This window comes from Neovison vison, chromosome 13 (assembly GCF_020171115.1).
Source record: "Neovison vison isolate M4711 chromosome 13, ASM_NN_V1, whole genome shotgun sequence".
In the NCBI taxonomy this organism is placed as follows: domain Eukaryota; kingdom Metazoa; phylum Chordata; class Mammalia; order Carnivora; family Mustelidae; genus Neogale; species Neogale vison.
In genome coordinates, this window is record NC_058103.1 from 110,350,585 (window position 1) to 110,371,022 (window position 20,438).

Here is a 20,438-nt window from a genome sequence, read left to right on the forward strand (position 1 = left end):
TGTCTGTAACATCTTAATATATTTAGAGTTCAGAAGATCCGAAATGGTGAGTCTGTGTGCAGCTGGGAGTTAAGTCTTCATACTGAGGCAGTCCTTCTCCGAGAGACTCGGCATCTCTCTGGCTTAGCTGCCTTGAAAGAAACTGATGAAAAACTTGAGCAGGAGAAACCTCTGTCAGCATAACTGTAAAACAAAGGACATTAGGTCATTTTCAGGGAAGTGAGACACAGCCAACACATCCCACTGAAATTCCTCTTACTCTGTGAAATGTTGAACAGTCTCATTTTCTGTGTTAATCACTGTCAGTCCAGCCTTTTTTTTTTTTTTTTAAATTATCTTCCTAGACCTCAGGAAACTGAAATTCTTTCTATGGTTTCCATATAGATAAGGTCATACATAATCTCATTTTGGTGCAATTCTGAACATTTATCAGTTTCTTTTCTGGCCACACAAATACAGAGGAATTCTAAATAAGGAAGCAAAGAAGATCCAGTGAATCATTACTGCTATGTTACAGGAGAAATACAGTTGGCAAATTCCAAACCATATCTTGTAAAAAATTACAGAAGTTGTTTTACACTGCAATAGCAATACTATCATAATTTGCATTTTTGCCTCTGAACTTCAGAGGATTGTAAACAGCATTAAAATGACAATATCTCCTGAAAGAATAAATACCTTATATTCTTCTGCTGTATATTGTACTGCATCAATTGTATTAATGGCATCCTATGGGATGTTATACCTAATAATTCTGTTTCTCTTTTTAAGGAAAATCATTTGGAGAGACAGAAGGAAGGGAGAAATAAATGCTTGTATTTTGTTACATTATTTTTTACCATCTTAAAAAAAATGAGTTTCAACTTTCCGTATCAAACACCAAAAAATAATTTAGAAAAGAATTTTGATGGTTTTTCCTGGGCTTTTATATTCTTAGTCTTGAATAGTCATCACCTTTGAAAATGCTCTAAAACATGGAAAGCTCTGTGAGAAACATTTGTCTTGTTATTAAATGCAGTGTAATTTGTGAACAAAAACGATGCATAGCTACCACTTTTTTCTTTCTTTTTTTAAAGATAAAGCCAAGTTGTTTTTTTTTCCCCCAGGAACGAAATGGATGCCTTTGCCTAAATGGTCATCACTTTTGGAGGCTTGAAGTTGTTTTACGGCTTTCGCAGCTGTGGGACAAGTTTTCTAGCAGACAATGGAGGTGGGGAGGGGAGTTCAGTTGCATCTGGTTTCTCTTTGTAGAATGCCTGAAAAGTTGATATTTAGTGGTTTCTTGAGAAGGCAGTTTATCTGTAGAAGAAGAACGTTTTTAGTACCTAAATTAGTTTGCTCTGATTGATATACATTCGTTTTGTTTTCCTGCTTAAAAAAAAAAAAGAAGGAAGGAAAAGAAAAGAGGAAAGAAAATCGTCTACCCTAAAACTACATAGCACAGATAACCCTCTGACCTATGGCGTTGGGTAAAGATTTAGAGTACTTGTGGAGCTTCATTCACATGCCTGACTGAAAAGAGCCTTAAAAAAAGTATAAGGCCCCTGTGGAGATGGAGAAAATAAGCAGGATAAGGAAGTTACATTATTTCAAGTAGCAGTGTGTTGCTTTATTTTTACTAGTCCATAAAGTGAAATACCAATTGGGATGTGTTTCCAGTTTTGAGTCTGGTGTCACTTAAGTTTGGGGTTTAATGTTAGAATAGTTTGAGTCAGGGATGCTCTGGGCAGAGCATCCTTCTCTGTCTCTTTTGCCACCAGCAAATATCCCTACCTGCTGACCCCCTCAAATTAAATTTCCATTTGAAATATTTTTCCTTTAAGGAAAGCAAACAACAGAAGACTTTAAAAAAAAAAAAAAGTGCTATCAAAACATGGGTGAGGGTGAGAATTACCAGTTGTGTAGCTCTTCAGAGGTTAAGAAGTGAAGTTTTTCTTCAGCTATAAAAAATAAAAAGTATTATTCCCATTGTTTGTCTCCAGAAAAAGTGTTTTGATTGGTTCCAAATGACACTTCAAATTAAGATATTTGGAGAAACTTTGATCATTTATATCTGATGACGCTGACATCTGTTTCATGGCTTTTAACTAAAAGGTTTATATGGAACATTTAACTTAATGTATCTTTCTTCTAAAATATCCCGTTGTCCTCTATAGCACTTTGTATTTATATTTTGAAGCTTATTTATTAAACTAATTTTATGGTTTTATTTCCTATGTCTTTTCTAGATGTGCTAATAAGCTCCATTAAAATGGTGACAAATAAAAGCAGTATTTCCTTGGTCTTAGGAAGATACTCATAGCCATCGATCAGCTCTTGATTGTTTTATAGACCAGAGCTTTCAAATGGTACTTTTTGAATGATGGAAAAACTTCAGTAAGCTTTTCATTCTCTTCTTTTTAAGAATCTGTAAACATGGCAAAAGGACATGAATTACGAACAGTTTTCCTTATAGAAGGAAAAACTCATGGAGAAAATTAAATCAATACTGTCCATTAATCATACTGCTTGTCAGCCCTCAGACTACTCTGGAAGTTTCTGGTGAATGTAAAGAGTCTTTAGATGTGTGAGGTCCTTAAAGATCTAAGTAAGTTAAAGGAGAGTAGGTTTTTTTTAAATACCACCATTAGCACATGAAAGAAACTTCAGGGTGGATAGAAAAAAAATTGTTGTAAAGCAGTAATTATACTTCTGGGTTTTGTTTTGTATTTGTTTTAAGCCTGTTCTTTAAAAAAAAAAAAAAGTTCATGCAAATAAAAATTTTAGTTTTGCACTAATTACGTACTCCATGGGATAAAAAGGGAGCTGCAAGAGAGGCCATTACTAGAGGAAAATATTTTATACCTTAGCCTTTAAAAATATTTGTGCATGTTTATTTTGTAATGTGATAGTATATCAGGGCAGCCATATGTGTATATGCTATAAATAAAAGCATATATGTTATGAGTATACACGGTAGAAGAATATTTTCCTAATGGGAGGTAAAATAAAGTTTTGGAGACTGTTGTCCTAAAATATTGAATCAGGTATTTCTACATACCTACCCAGTTATGAAGCTGTAATATCTGGAAGAGAAAATAGACATTCATAAAATCACCAGAAACCGTAATTACAAACCTTAGTAGGCCCTGTGATGGTAAAGCAGAGGGAGTTATAAAGGCCGTGTTACAAGGGACAGGAGAGCTTGAGGGTGGAGGTCAGGCTAGACTTTCCTAAGGAACTGATATCGTATTGTTATCTGAAGGATACCAGGTTAACTAAGTGAAAAACCCTGATGGTATAATGAAAGAGTTAAAGAAAGCATGGCATAAACATAGTCATAGACTAATCATCAGAACAGGCTAAATCCTGGAGTAGCTTACTATCAAAACAATCTGATTAATCAATTGATTAGGGTAAACTAGTGTGATAACATAATCCTGAAGACTTTATTGAGATTTTTGCCTGTTTTTTTACTCTGTTTTCAAACATGTGAAACCTTGAAGGACTTTGTATAACATCCCAGAAAATGTAGGCTGCCCTGTGTAAGTGGAGGCCTCTTGTATCAGCTGAGATAGCTGACTCCGTTGACCCTTATTTTGGTTTATTACAAAAACTAGAGCTGTTCCTTCAGCCGAAGTTAAAATGGCATCTTCCCATTCTCAGCCTGCCAGGATATTAACAATAACTTAAGAAACCCGTAGAGACAGTAGGCAGCACATTTTGCCTGACTACCATAGTGTGTCCATCTTCCTTGGTAGATTGTGTAACGTAAATACACCTAACAAGTCATTATTTCAGATGTGCGTATCTCCTGCTTCCTTTTCCTAGAAAGATTGAGAGGAGTGACTCAGTATGGAAACACAAAATTCAACAACAACAACAAAAACCAAATAGGTGATAGAAGTCTCAGTGTTTGTAAGGGTTTGGGATTAAACAACATTCATACTAATAGTAGGAATGTAAATTGATACACAGCTTTTCTAGGCATCACTGGGTAACACCACAAGGGGGGGCTGTATTATACAAACTGCTTTACACAGCAATTCTGTTAGATGCCTATCAGGAGAAAATACTAAAGAACATTTAAGATTTATTTTATTTTTATTTTAGAGAGAACAAAAAAGAGAGAGAGAGTGAGCAAGCAAGCAGGGGGAAAGGGAGAGAAGCAGACTCCCCGCCTAGGGCACAGTCCTGAATGGGGCTCAATCTCATGACCCTTACATTGTCACCTGAGCTAAAACCAAGAGTTGGCCGCTTATCCAACTGAGCCACACACGCATTTAACCATAAAGATGTAAAGATGTAATGTACAGGATCATTTATAATTGTGAAAAGCTGGAAGAAACCTAAATAATTCAATTACAGAGCTTTAGTTAACCTCTATGTGGTACATCCATACAATTTGAATAAATGTGGACATTGAAAGGAATGTTTTAGAAGCCTATTTAGTACCATGAGTGGTTATTCACAGCATATTGAATGAAAAAGGCAGTCTATAAAATACAAAAAAAATTCAGTATGTGTATATGTGAGTAGAAAAGGGAATTTAAAAAAAAATCTCCTGTTAAAAGTGCTTATATCTGGGTACTGGTATTAGGACATTTTATTTTTATTTCCTCTTTTTGCTTGTCTGAGTTTTATAAACTTTCTATAACAAACATTTGATCCTAATGAGAAAAAAGCATTTTTTAAAATTTAAATATATCTAGATGAAGAAATCGGAGGAAAGATAAATAAAAGTTGCAAAATCGGTGAAACCAGGATATTGGCTTCTTTAATCACATGCTGTAGGGTTCGTACAGTTGCTAGAAATGCCTGTAAGTTTGGCTGTGAGCTTTCTTGCAACCAAAGCAAACCACAAATTCTGCTAGCTAAGGGGCACAGGGTATTTTAATTACTAGAAAAAATTATACTAATTAAGTTCTAAAATATAGTACCTCCAGAAAAACTCTCTATGTTCAAATTGTTGAAGATTTTTTATGAATTTATGTATTGAACACCATACTAATATTTGATAATGACTTAGTGTATTAGAGAAGATGCCTGTAGTTTCTAGGATCATTTGACAAGTTATAGGCTTTTGGGTGATCTAGCGATATTAGTGGAGGAAACAATTAAAATAATTTTTTTGAACTTTCACCTTTCTCCATCTGGATGGCCAATTACGATTGTTTTTGGTGTGTTTCCCTTTCTTTTTTCTTTTTCTTTTTTTTTTCTTTTTTTTCTTTTTTTGTTTCCCTTTCTTGAATACATTCCCATTCTTTTCATAAAGTGACCTTTTGTCTCAGAAGAAAATCATGACAGATGGACCTTAACTCTGACCCAAAAAACTATAGAGACTACATTTTAAACCTCTGAAAACGTCAAAAAGTAAGGAGACACTCTGATTTTGCTAATGCACATTTCTGTTCCGAGGAATTACAAGGATTGTTTTTATCGTATTCTCTTCCCCGTGTTGACTCAGTGGCATATTTGTGTGGCTCTGGTTCTTTGTAAACTTTATTCCCATGCTATGTGCATATTAAAAATTGGCATTCCAGTGTGACTCATTGAGAATTTTTTAGAAAAGAAATCTGCATTTGTATTACTTATACAAAAAATATCAGATAGTTCTAGAAATCTTTCAAGAAGCCTAAAAATATGTTGGTGCTTTCCTTTTATTGTCCTGAGTGTCAGGCAAGAGTTCATTTATATAGATAAATGTAGATAAATAGATAAGATCGGCCAGTGAGAAAATTAGGCCTTTCTGAGGTTAGGAAGGCTTTCAAAACCATAATATCCCCCTTCCACAAGCAATGTAACAAATTCAAAGTTCAAAACAAATTCACGCAAAAAATAGAGGTTTTAAGGTTTATTTCCCTGAAGAAAAGAATCTATCTTACAGCCATAATTTAACTGATAAGAGTAGACTTACCAAAAAAAGAAAGTGTTTAATCTGAATCTAATAACGAGGAAACAAACAGATACAGCCAAATTGTGAGTTGGTCTACAAAACATCTGCACTGGATTCTTTGGAGGTGTCGTTGTGAAAGATAGGAAAAGGAAAGGGAGCAGTTGTCCGTGAAGGAGACAGGACAGGCAGTATGCGATCTTCCATTGGGCTGGTAGGGAGGGAGCAGCTACAAAGGACATTTTGGAAGTAATTTGGGAGACTTAGAAATGAGTTGGATAAACTTGCATTTTTGCTCAATTTGTTGAATGTGATCATGGTATTATGGTTGTATAGGAGAGACTGTCCTTGTTCTCGGGGGAAGCAGGTCCAAATATTTAGGTGTGAAGTGATGATTCAACAAAATAAAAGTGTGTGTGTGTGTGTGTACACTTGCACATGCACACACAAATAAGAGAACAAGTAATAAAGCAGATCATCAAAATGCTTAAAAGAAATTTAAAGTTAAAAAAATGTCTTTCTTTGTTTTTAGGCTTTAATCAGTATCTCCAAATTAGGATTGGTTTTACAGTGACTACGCACATGGTTAAAACAATAGCATTTCTGAAGTAACAGATATTGAACACAAGAAACCTGAGATCTTCTGTTGAATGTTTTATTTATCAGAAAACGCCTTTTGATTTGATTCTTCATGCTCAAATTGTTTGAGATTCTCTATTATACATGTTGAAAACCATCTTAAGATATACTGAATACTTTCCAGGACCCCAATGATTTTCACTGTCTTTGAATACCTGAAAGATTTAAGGTTTATATAGAATTGGAGTAGGCTGTTGATAGCCAGTTAACATGGTAATGACCTGCCCCTGCTAGACCACAGAGCTCCCAACATTCCCTTACCGGCTAACATTAAAATCGATTTCAGAGTGATACATTCGGAAAGTTTAAATAAGTTGTTGTAACGTAGTGCTTCTCGTGAATTCTAAAAGAGGCATAAATAAATAACAGGACCGTGTTTATCTCTGTGATTGAGGACGCTGATATTTCGCTGGCTCGAGTTTCCCACTTGAGAAGAAATTTAAGATTGGTTTCAAGCTGTCTACCTGCATCTTTCCCATCTTGTAAGCACGCTTTTAACTGCCGAGAACTGAGATTGGGAGGAATGGTTATCAAACCACAGATGTTTTTGCAATGAAACTGTGCACCTCCGACCAAGTCGCTGTGGTTCAGGAGATGATAGATGGTATTTCCATGTTGCCTCACAAAAGGGTCAAAATGGCATGGCCAGCCCATGACAGTGAGACAGAGAAATGTTAGTCCTGGAAGGAAATTTATTTCATGGCTTCGGGGGAAGTTTGGTTGTCGTGAATAGGCTCTCTCTGTCAGTCTATAAAAATATTGTTTGTAAGGCAGTGATGTATGTGGGACAGACAGTGTAAGTGTGTTGGCAGATAGAGCAGCTACTTAAACAAATGCTAACCCAAGTACAGTATCGTAAGTCAAGTCCTGGATGTTTTTAGGGTAAGGATTGTTTGGGATAGAAATATCAATATAATTAAAGTAACTTATTCTGCGTATCCCTCCATTCTAACGCATTTTTTAATCTTACAATTCTGAATTTTTATAATCAGTGATTATTCCATTATATGCACTTTTAAGTAATTCAGGAACACGAATGTGGACCAGCTTTATTAGTACTGTTCACATACAGCTCTTATAAATTTGGGGACCGTTAAGCCACTGCCTTTTTCTCCTCCCTGCCCCATAGGAGATAACAGCCACCGGCATAAATCCATTAACTGACTGTGTGGTGGAGAGACTCCGTGGCTGTGCTCTCTCAACTTGCAAAATTGGACCAGTGAGGTATCTTTTTTTCCACAGGGATTCACAGACGGAAAGGAGTATCATAAGAAAAGAACATAAAAGATTAAAAATGGTGTTTGTGAGAGGGTTCGTTTTGCAGGGTTTGGATGTAAATCGGATTCATTTGAGGCAGTGTTCAAGTAGAAATCTTCAACACCAAATATTTCTCTTTTTTTTCTCTCTTTTTTTTTTTCCAATTTATTTATTTTCAGAAAAACAGTATTCATTATTAACACCAAATATTTCTTATCCAGACAACCTCAAGTAATGCATTTGTCAAAAATGAAGAATACTTTTTATAAGAAGTCTTGAAAGCCTGATAGCTGTATAAAAATGAAATCACATGTTCAAAAAATAACATGACCAAAATATTAGTGAACACAATATGATTGAAAAAGCCATTTGCTTCTGGATTTTGCAAAAGCAATCTGAGTTTTTGTGTGTGTGGGGGGGGTGTTGTTAAAATAGAGATTATTGAGTAGGGTTTACTTATTTTGGTAGGAAACTGATTCTCAAATGTCGCATGCAAAGAACTTTCTTGTAAATTATCCTAAACTCCGTAGGAGAAGGGATGTTTTCGTTGGGAGTGAGAGTTATTTGTCTTAAGGCCCTTCAGGGGTGCTGAACAAAAGGCACTGAGTCATTTCAGGTTTAGACAAATACTCTACCATCAGCTTCCATAGAGACTTGTTACACAGAACACAGGGAAATTTTGGGAGTGGGGGATTGCCCCCTCCCATCTACCGTTGTGTCTACTGTACACTCAGATATTCTGTATTATTACAACAGGTTTATAACATTTTGGCAAGGGGTCATTAACAAAATCCTTTAAATTTATAATGGATATGAAAGATGCTTATCCTTCACAATCCTATGTGGAAATGCAGTTTATAAACAAAAGAAGAAAGAAATTTTAATCTGGGCTTTAAGTAAAATTTACATTCTTTTAGGCAAAAACCTATTTTTAAGTCAGTATACTCACACGTTTGGGTCAGGCATTGTTTTAACCATCATGAATTAAGCTTTTCCATTCTAATGTACGTCTGATAATAGAAGACAAAGAAATCACTGGAAAGAAGCCTGCTTCTCTAATCTCTCTCATTGGGGTTTCTCTCTCAGAGAGGAGAAAACTACAGTCTAACGACGTTTGGATAACATTGTTTGCATGTGATTTGTGTTTTTGTTACTGTGCTTAAACACCATTTTTAAACGCAGAGTATTTCACTCTGCTCTCCTTTCCCACCCATCCCCCTTAGCATTTTTCCTGCTCCTCTTCGGCTGGACCAGACTTGACCTGGCCCCAGATCCTGTGTCAGAGGCCATGACCCAGGTGTCGGAGCAGTCATGCTGTTGGCCTCTTCTCTGAATAATTATATGGGGTGGGGAGTATTGTGTTGGAGGGATAGGCTTGGGGGCAGTGCAGTCACCCCGGCTAGCCAGACCAAGGGGCTCTCTAGTCAGACCACAGGGGAACAATGGCCCTGAAAAGGCTCACACAAAACCTTGTGACACAAAAGATTAAATTAAAAGTGGACATTGGGCCAGATACTCAGTTTCATCCTTCAGAATCTCACCTTTCTCACTGATTCTGAGTACTTCCTAATTTAACATTTCCAAACTTTACATGTGGTGATATTATATCAGCAAACTTTCAGATTGTTACTAATTAGTTTGACTTCTTGAATGCTTTATAGCCATCTTAATGGCTTTGTGGTTAACATTAGCAAAGCTTCCTACAGTGGTGTTTTAAGCGAATAATTTAAAGCAGTACATAGTGATTTTTAAAGTAATGCTTTGTGTTTTCTTAAGACATTTTACTAAACATGTTCCATGTCTAAATCAAACCAAGTGGCAGGAACTGTCCCAAAGTAGATATAATTGCTTTATGTTTCTTTTGGTCCTTGGAAGACTTTCCCCCCACCACCTGAGAAGTTTTCCTTAGAAGGATATGGCATAAGACTCATTAAGTCTTATTTAGATTTGGATTTTAGAAATGATGTCAGAGGAGGCTTTACAGATGTAAGGTAAAAGTTTTCTCATGGTCCTGACCTCAGGTGTTTTCTTAGTTTTATCTACCTTGACCTGTCCACTCCAGCCCTGCTCTTTTCAAGGGTTCTGGAGTGTCACCAACACAGCAGCTGAAGGAAACAAAGGACTGGTTTTCATGACCCCAATAATATCTCTTTTTTGTTGGTCCATAGCTAAATACTTTGTAATTAATAGTTTTCTATTATGCATTTTCCAGGAAGCCAAACTTCTAGAAGTGTTAGTATTACAACAAGGAATCCATAAAGTTTGAATGGATGTCTGTCAGCTTTGCCATCTGAGTTCTAATTCTTTACTATCTTATTATTACCAAAACCATTCACAATAGAACAGGTAGAAATAAGGAAGCAAAATAACCACAAATTCTACCATATAGACCTAAGTACTACTGTTAACACTTTGGTACACATCAGAAAATAAGGCATTTCTATTTTCATTCTCCTTTACCACTCTATTGCCAGTGTTACCACATCCTTGCTGCTTAAATCCATGTTTTCTGCTACCCCCAAAACCCCACCCTTTCCTGATGAGTTTATTCTGTTAAAAGACCTAGATACCAGATGTGGCTTTTATCCTCCGTGACATCCCTGTAGCCCTGGACATCGTCTTCTCCTGGCTCCCGTGATACCTTCCCAGTTTTCCTCATGCCTCCTTAACACCACTTCCCATCTCACACCCAGGTCTCTAGACCCTGCTGGGTCCCTGTCCTCTGTGTCCTGGACTGCTGACTGTGGATCTCTGTCCTCACTGCCAGCTCAGCCCACACTTTCTCACCCATGGTCAGTTCCCCTTGACTTTTCTCCCGCATCTCTGATGCCACGTGTCATTGGCTCTGCATCTCCTCTTCCATTTCTGTGGGTTCACCCAGGCTGGACACTTGGAGCTTTCTGACTCTGATGAGTGCCTTCTCTCAACAATCCCATTTACTAAAGCCATCTTTTGTGTCTATATAACAAAATCCATGCTGGCTAGCCTGGTTCTTAAACCCGAGATCTACCCACAGCCCGACTTTTCTACGTGATCTTCACCTCATGCACTTACCCATCTCTTCCCTGTTACTCCTCCCTGATCTACATGTTCCTGTCCTCCAGCCTTCACTTACACTCTTCTTTGGCCTTAATCTCTTATGTTCACATGCACTACTTCCATGAAGCCCTCCTTCACGCAGTAAAAACCTACCAGTAACTTTTCCTTCTTTTGAATTCCGTTAGTCTTAACAAATCTCTTCACAGTAGTTATTCCTGTCTTGCACGATATTTACTTGTACTCTGTCTTAGGTTCCCTGATATACTGTTACCTAAACAAATTTGAAGACAACCGATAGACTTCAACTTGCTAATCTTAAAGACGAGGAAACTGGGGCGCCTGGGTGGCTCAGTGGGTTAGGCCGCTGCCTTCGGCTCGGGTCATGATCTCAGAGTCCTGGGATCGAGTCCCGCATCGGACTCTCTGCTCAGCAGGGAGCCTGCTTCCCCCTCTCTCTCTCTGCCTGCCTCTCTGCCTACTTGTGATTTCTCTCTGTCAAATAAATAAATAAAATCTTTAATTAAAAAAAAAAAAAAAGACGAGGAAACTGACTTCCAGGGGGACTGCATTTGCAGCCACAGAGCTACTAAACCCAAGATTCAAATCCAAATCCCCTAATGGTCAAAGCAGCCCTCTCCTCTGTATTTACTTACTTAGCATTGGAAAGCACCTACTTGGTGTGCATTTCTAAAAGCAAGTTACAAATATTAATCCATCAAGTCCTCATTTTATAGATGAGGAAACTCAGTTTTTAAACCAAAGTAGTCTGGTTCCAGAGTCTATCCTTTAGTCACCATGCCAGCCTGCCCTTCTGCTTGAGAGGGAGCAGGGAGCAGGGGTCATGTGATGCTGCTAGTAATTATTTCATTACTAAAGGTATTCTTATCGGTATATTATTGTTACAGAGTGGCACTCTCGGAGATACTTTGTGTGGATTAATTCATTTCCTCGTCCTAACACCCTTGAGAGATAGATTGTTATCATCATCATTACCCATCTTACAGGCGGTTTTAACAAAGGTACGGAGGGTGAAAATAACTTCTGCAGGTTGCGCAGTAATGACCCAGCTGGATCAGAATCCAGGAAGCCTGGGGCTGGCATCTGAGACATTCGCTGTTGTGCTAGATTGTCTCGTAGCTTCCAAGTAGTGCTGAGTCGTTAGGAAACTTGTCTTTTGTTTGTCTCAGCCTTCTTCTCTGTAGAGGTCAGTTGACAAGAGCAATGATATAGCTCACAGGGTTTTTTAAACTCCATGGGAAATATTTATATATATGACAAATACTGATTCAAAGCACCCTTCTTCTTTTCACTGCTTTGCATTTCGTGCAGTCCTTCTTTTGACGAAATTTAAGCAATCGCCATGTGTCGTGGTAGCTCCCACCTTCAGTAGATGAAGTGTGGCCATCACTCACGGTACAGGCACACAGATGCCATCTAGGGGTAGAGAAGAGAAGTGCAAGTTACTGGGATGAAACCCTGGCAGACCTGGGTTTTCTGCTGTTTTGTGGTCTTTGGGAACATGTTGCAAAGAAAATTAGGTATATTATACCAAAGTTTTTGTAGGTTACTTAGGATGTATAAAGATACAGTTAATTCACTATTGTTAAATCAGGTGCTTTTAGAAAGAAATTTAGGTCCTTGATCAGTAATCTTTAAAAGACCTTTGCATTGTAGAGAATCTGATTTTATTGAACTTTTTTCTTGTTCTCATTGCAGTCATTGAGGGTAATAAATACTGAATTGTTAAAACTGGATGTAATTAACAGAGTGAATGAATTTGTTGTCTCCATCTGCTTGCTCTTGCTAATGCTAGCTCTCAAACTTCCATATTTCCATTTCATGAAACAATCTACTGTTCTTCCATTAGGGAAGAAATCTGTTATGTTGTTTTCTAAAACTTTCATATCATCAGCGATTTTGTTAGACGATGAGACATTATTGAATGAACATGGAAGACGTGGGCGAAGGTGGATTTGAAGCTGAGACATGGTTGCCAAAACAGCAAGCTTTCTTAGTGGCCATAAAATACAGAGCACAGCTCCTTCAAGCATGAATACAAGGCAGACACACACTTGGGAGCCTTTGCCTGCTCCACAAACCAAGGAACATTAATGAGGACAGAGAGCAGTTAGAGCTCAGCTTTAGTATTTGCCAACAGCTCACTTACTGACATTCTGAATTCCAGACTTTGGTTGCATGAATGAACATCCTTGATGGGTTTTTTTGCCATGATTCCAAGTTTAAGTGTACGGTATTTTTGGTAGTACCCTTTCTGTTCTCCTGAGCAACTTTGCTCATTATAATAACAACAATAATAATATTATATCTCTACTAATTATAGGAGCTATACAAATTCCTTAATAGCCATGCTTTCATTTAATCCTCTTAAAATCCCTGTCAGGGATTATTTGTCTATTTTCCAAATGAAAATAATCCAGGTTTAGAAAACTAAAAAAAATATGCTCTCAAGGCTATACATTTAGTAAATAATATTTATAGAATATTCATTTATCAGTCTGTACTCTGGTAGATTGAAATTAAAAGCACAAGTTATGGCTTTCTTTTTTTTAAATTTTTATTTCATTTTTTAAAAAAATTTAAGTCATGTCTGCACTCAGCATGAGGCTCAAACTCACAATCCCGAGATCAAGACTCCTACGCTCTTCCAGCTGAGCCATCCAGGCTCCCCAACAGTAAAGGCTTTCTAACTGCTGAGTCTTCATATAGTGTCTGACTTTTAGTAGGCATTTGGTAAATGTTATTGGATACCTGTATACTCTTTCTTGGCCAGTCAGACTTCTAGTTTTGATTTCTCCTCATGTGAAACAAAGTCAAGTGGAAAAGTTCATGATGAGAATGAATCAGAACGGAAAGAAGGTGAAGCAAATCCTAGAGCGGAGGAGAAAAGAGGAAGGAGGGCTACCATAGCAGTGTTTGAGGAAGGAGATCTTCAGTTTTTGGCCAAAGGTTGAGTCCATAATAAAGGTACAGGTTAATTTGGTTGGGACCACAGTTATGGTAACCTAAGCTGACACTCACTAGAGTTTGTGTTAAATTAATTTGAGCTTACTTTCCTGGCCTTCCATCTTTATATATTGCTAAATCTTTAAGTTTAACCATAAAGGCAAATACTACCTAGTGGAGCTGTCACTCCTGAGACCTTTAAGAATTAGCCCCAATGAGCGATTTTTATGCTCCGTGTGTTGAGTTTGGAAGGAAATGGGACCAATTCTCTCCCCTCTTTTTATTTCTCCTTTTTCCCTCACTGGGTTTTGGGAAGGCCTGAACAATTCTTTGTGGCTGCTTTTACTGACTCTGCTGTTTTCCCCATAAACCACATTGCCTAAGTCTGCTGAGTCTCATGTAACCAAGCACCACAGACGTGGCAGTCCTTGACTCAAGAAGGGCTGTTAGCAGGCCTTGGAAACTATATGTACGGGGTCCCTGTAGCATTTCACAGTGCTGAGGCTGGGTCTCTGCTTTGTCCTTTATGCATTGAAGGATTTTCTCAGAACTCTAGAGTTTTAGGACTTGTGCTCTTATGCTAAGGTACATTATCTGTGCATTTAACTCTATTGAATATGTTGGTCCTAAACTCTGATTTCTTACTCTGTATCTTTAATTTTGTTAATTGCATAGCTTTGTTTTCTTTCTTAGCTGATAACTCTTGCCGTCTGATAGTGCTCCTCTTAACATTAGTCCAGGGCTCTGGGCCCCTGGGTCCATGACATCACATCTCTAACAAATTGGTGCATGAACATGAGCCTTATTGTTCTGAGGTCTCTGGATTAACCAACGAAAATAATGTCACTAGATTTTGAGGCTGGAGTCCTATTTCTCGGAGCCTGAAAGGAGCACATGGTAAATGCTCATGTCCCACTGCTGCTCAGCTTGGCCCCCAACCTGGCACTTCAGTTTTGTTAAATGAGATTCTTTGAAGAGCATAGTCGATCACATATGAACATTAAATGGGCTTTCCCTTTCCTTTCCTTTTTTCCCACTAAAATGGTTTTAAAAATTATCCTGACCCTTGTTGTACTTCTTATGTATGGATAGAAAGGAATCTCATGCACCTGATATACCTGATTTGCCAGCCTGATGGTTTGCCTTTTCCTCACTTCATAGAAACATGCAGGCAAAGGAGCCCAGCCTGGGAGGTCGTTGCTTCGGTGATTGGGATGATTTCCAGATGGGCACCAGAAAAACTGGGCTGTTACCATGCTGAGTGGGTTGTACAGGGGCTAAGTGTGCTCTCCTCTCATTTCTCAGGACACATACGTTGCTTCTCATCAACCAGAAAAGGTTGATTTGGGGTTTAAAATTTAATGTAAGCAGCTCATTTTTCAAAGATGAAGGGAAAATGAAGAATCAATTTTAGGACTAAAAATAAATAACCGTTCCAGAGAAATATTCATGAACTGTTAATTGATTATTTGCACAGTGGAAAAAAAAAGATTAATCTTTCCACCCATACTCATAACATCATCAAAATCTGCTTTCGGTGAGAGTGGCTATATCTGTGTCTGGCTCTCTGACGATGCGAGCTACTTGGGACAAACTCTGTCTCATCCCTCATTTTCTGTATTTCCTAATTCCTGGTGCAATGCCCCACACTCGGTAGGCTTTCCTAAAGATAAGTTTCTGATTGAGTAGAGACAGAAGAAAGAAATACATTTGAAGAACTCAATGGCAGAGAGCCAAATGAATTCCATTTGTACCCATTCAGAGGGAGTATTTGTAAGACAGCACTCAGGATTCAGCTGCCTCATGAGTTCAGCAATATGTTAAGAGGGAAGAAAGAGGAACATGGATTCAAATTAGGTTGCCGTTAATCTGGACAGAAGTCCTTGAATCTTAGAATTTCAGTGCTTACTGTTGGAAATCATCTGAGTAATGAAGTCCAAATGTATTTCTGTGTTTGTTTTCTGTAGTTATTTTACAAAACGTTTAAAAATATTTCTGTTTTAATATTCATTATAAAGAGACAAAGTTACCTACTATAACAAAAGCACATGTGATAGAAATATCAGCAAGTCCTTGGTTTAGTTTCGTGTAACACTAGACATGCTACTTAACACCGTGGTACCACCGTTTATAGAATGGGAAGAACATTGATAGAATTTTGTGTTCCTCATATATCATTTTCTATAGTATAATTGAATATTAGCCTTCCTACTTCCTATCTAAAAAGTATAGAAATGTCCTAAGTTGTATAAATTTTTTTTGTTCTTGTGATTTTAATTTTGTTAAAATGAATAGAAATTCGTTAAAACAAATAAAAAATTTGTATTTTAGGACATTCTTTTAACCCATTTTAATATTAAATAATAGCATATATCAGTTAAAATATGGAGACTCTTAAAAATTATTTTGGAAACTTTAACAGACTTCATATTTTATTTTTGAATTTTTAAAGCAATTTCTACATCCAATATGGGCCTTGAACTCACAACCTCGAGATCAAGAGTTGCATGTTTCCCCAACTAAACCAGCCAGGCACACCCCTATTTTTGGATTTTTAAATGTTTAAATTCGCTCTAGAATTATTTTTATCCATTTATTCTAAGTTTTCTGCACATTGGATATATCTTTCAAGGATTTTTTTCCCTTATGAAGTATTGGATCTATTTACACATTTATTATTACTTAGAGAAATGTAATACAGAAATATATTAAAGTTAGAAATATACCATATAGTCCAGCAGTCCCACTTCTGGTTATGTATCAAAAGGTAATGAAACCAGTATCTTGAAGAGATAACTGCACCCATGCTCATTGCAGCATTATTTGTAATTGTCAAGATATAAAAACAATCTAAATGTCTGCTGTTGGGTGAATTGACAAAGAAAATATGGCCTATACACACGATGGAATATTATTCAGCCTTTAATAAGGAAGGCAATTCAGCCTTTGCACAATGTGAATGAGCCTAGATGATGTTATGCTAAGTGAAATAAGCCAGATGCAGAAAGACAGTTACTGCATGATTTCAATAATGTATGGGATCCAAAATAGTTGAACCCAGAGAAGCAGAGAGTAGAACAGTGGTTGCCAGGGCCTTCAGGGATGGAGGATATGAGGAAGTGTTGCTCATGGGTGCAAGGTTGTACTTAGGCAAGATAAATAAGTCCTGGAGATCTGATGGACAGCACGGTGATGATACTCATCAATACTGTATTATAAACTTGAGCTTTACTGAGATCTTGTTTTCAAGTACATACCCACCCAAAAATGGTTACTGTGTGAGATGATAGGATATGTTTGTTAGCTTGATTGTAGAGATCACCTCACAATGCACGCATGTGTCAAACATCATCTCATATACCTTAAATATATACCTTAAATATATGTTCATCAACTATACCTCAGCAAAGCTGGGGGGAAAACACATTATTTCTCAGTAGTATTTATTTTTGTCCCAAGCAAGTACTCGATAATTAAATGTTATCATAGTTATATTTAAATGTATTTATATCATTACACTTCTCAAAATATGTCCTAAAACATGTCATTTAAAATTTATAACTAGGGGTGCCTGCGTGGCTCAGTGGGTTAAGCGTCTGCCTTCAGTTCAGGTCATGATCCCAGGGTCCTGGGATAGAGCGCCTCATCCGGCTCCCTGCTCAGCGGGGAGCCTGCTTCTCCCTCTCCCTCTGTCTGCTATTCCACCACTTGTGCTCAATCTCTCTGTGTCAAATAAATAAATAAAATATTTTCAAAAAATAAAATGTATAACTTTATTTCCTCAAAAAACTGAAAAATTTTTGTATATATCCAAGGGCCTTTGGGTTTCCTATTTTGACAGTTAATGAGCACCAGTAGAGGGAGCTCCAGCTCCTCTTTCTTGGTGAATTTAGCTGTTGGCTTGAAAATGGGTTAATGGAAAGGGTACACATAGAAATAAACTTAAATAACACATGGTTGTGAAACTTTTTAAAGTTACTAAAGGATGACAATCATAATTATCTTTACCTTTGAGGAGGAGAAGAAGCTCACTTTGATTTCCCTTCTTAAGGTAGCTAAACCTCCAATAACTAAACAAAAAATTTCTGTGTAGTGAAACGTCTTAGAAGTGACCCCTTAGGCAATCCCCAAGGCTTTTAGGATCAAGAATCTATCTCTGGTCAGTTGAGGAGGAGGACAGAGAGTATTGGTGTTAATGTTATTGTTTGGAGAAAGGTTAAGTAAAATTGTAAGTAACTGGTAGATAGTTACAGTAGCCATGTCAAACGAAGGTGCATTGCTGAGTCACTATGTAGGCTAGGAAAAGGAAAAAAATCTCATTTTATTTTAAACTGTTATGTATCCAGAAGATTTTTAAACCAAACTCTGCAAAGGCTCTGGAGGGCTGATATCTAGAGGACTGGACCAAATTATTACCTGTCAGTTTCTTTATAGACCCCAGAAGAAAGTACCACGTGAGGCTTCTGGCTTACAACAACATAGAAGATGGCTATCAGGCAGATCAGACAGTCAGCACTCCGGGATGCGTGTGTAAGTAAGGGTTACGGTAGCACGTTTCACTCTGTATGGCAGAGTGCAGCCTCATGCAACAAGATTAGGCAAGAAGGTATTATTACTCCTTGGAATCCTTGGTGCTTTTCTATCTTCCATGGCACCTACCATAGTTATTTTGAACAAGAACATGCTCAGAATAAATATTTAAGTGAGGTGTATTTAATTATAAGAACCTATTTTACTTTTGCAAACAAAAGACCTTCAGAAATTTAACTGGGAAAAATAACCCTGAATACCTATCTGGTCTAATCTTGAAGCTATTTATTTCCTTCCAATTACTATTCAGTTTTACTGGTGCTAAGACCTGTTTGGTTTTATTTCTACTGAACAGGGTGTCAGTTTAGTTTTAAGTCCATTGCTGGCCTTCTGAATGTCTTGGGCTAGTAGTCTGTCTTCTTGATGCTTCTCTTTTATAATCTAAGTATTAATATTTCATTCCTTACCTGATGTATGGAAGAATTGCTCAGAATTGAATGATATACATCTCTAAATGTATCCCTGAAACCTCTTTAATAAAAAAAGGACCTCAAGTCAACTAGTAGGGTGGGGAATTGTGATTTTATCATTTTACCACTTTCTATAGTAATATGCGGTGCAGTAAATTAACATTGTCTTTTTCAATAGCTGTTCGTGATCGCATGGTTCCCCCTCCACCACCACCCCACCATCTCTATGCGAAGGCTAACACCTCATCTTCCATCTTCCTGCACTGGAGGAGGCCTGCGTTCACGACTGCACAAATAATCAACTACACCATCCGCTGTAACCCTGTTGGCCTGCAGAATGCTTCTTTGGTTCTATACCTTCAAACGTATGTAGCTTCTGTTAATGGTGGTTTTCTTTGCTCTTTTGCCTACTGGCACTTGTTTCTTACCCTCTTGGGCCAGCATGACATTTAGCTATGAGAACCTGTTTCTGGACTTACCTTACTTATAAAATGGCTGAGAGTTTTGCATCTTTGCCATATTCAGTTCTGAAAACTACATCTGACTTTCAGTTTCTATAAATTAATATTATTTTTTTTTGTTGTTCCTCAGCCTCATGCAACAAGATTAGGCAAGAAGGTATTATTACTTCCAACTGGTTAAACTTAGCATGTTTAAAGGAAAAAAATAAAAGACCACTTTCATGCTGGTATCAAAAAATAAAGCTTATTCTGGTTTTTTGGATATAGTTAGAAAAATGCCCATCATTATGGTTTAAAAGAATGATACGACTTTCAGTATTTTAGAGGAAATCCCTTTGTATTGGGATATTTCCAAACTGCTATTCTAAACTATTTCATAGTTTCTGAGAGGCAATTTGTAGGCTAATTTCTATAGGATAATACCAAATATTGTATTTTAATAGAGGAAATTTTTTTAGTCTAAAAAATTGTTTTTAAAGAAAATGAGGTAATAATAGCAGGATACTTCCCTGAGTTGACTGGAAATACCGATAATCTTTTAGAAACAATGTACTACCGGAATTACCAACTTCGTTACTCACTTTATAGATCAGAAACTCACATGTTGGTTCAAGGTCTAGAACCAAACACCAAATATGAGTTTGCTGTACGACTGCATGTGGACCAGCTTTCCAGCCCCTGGAGCCCTGTTGTCTACCATTCAACACTTCCAGAAGGTACAGGCATTTATCTAAATGTTTAAAAAATAGATATGTCCTTTAAGAGCACCTGGTGGCTCAGTCGGTTGAGCGTCTCCCTTTGGCTCAGGGCCCTGAGATTGAACCCTGTGTCAGGCTCTCTGCTCAGCAGGGTGTCTGCTTCTTTCTCTCCCTCTGTCTCTCTACCTGCTCATTCTCTCTCTCTCTCAAATAAATAAATAAAATCTTAAAAAAAAAATAGAAATGTCACTTTAAAGAAGGTACTACCTAGTTACTATCCAGATTGGCATATATGCATTTGTTTTGTTTTTTAACTTTTGAAATGTATTTTCTTTTATTATAGTAAATGTTTATTCCTTTCACTTTATATATTACATAAGCCAGTAGGCTTAAATCTGATGTCTCTTTGGGGAACCACTACATTTTCTCAAATCAGGTGTGCTGTTCAAGACTGTACCCACGTAACTTAAAATGGGAGTTAATGAATAGTGTATTTAATGATGTTGGG

General features: G+C 37.3%; 1 protein-coding gene across 1 annotated transcript in view; it reads left to right on the forward strand.

Moving 5' to 3' along the window:
* PRTG (protogenin) overlaps positions 1–20,438 on the forward strand; it is a 116,826-nt gene that overhangs the window by 83,049 nt on the left and 13,339 nt on the right. Inside the window, exons 12-14 of the mRNA XM_044231171.1 lie at positions 18,206–18,301; positions 18,950–19,136; positions 19,821–19,948. Of these exons, the coding sequence (XP_044087106.1) occupies positions 18,206–18,301; positions 18,950–19,136; positions 19,821–19,948 (411 nt within the window). The remainder of the gene's footprint in view (positions 1–18,205; positions 18,302–18,949; positions 19,137–19,820; positions 19,949–20,438) is intronic.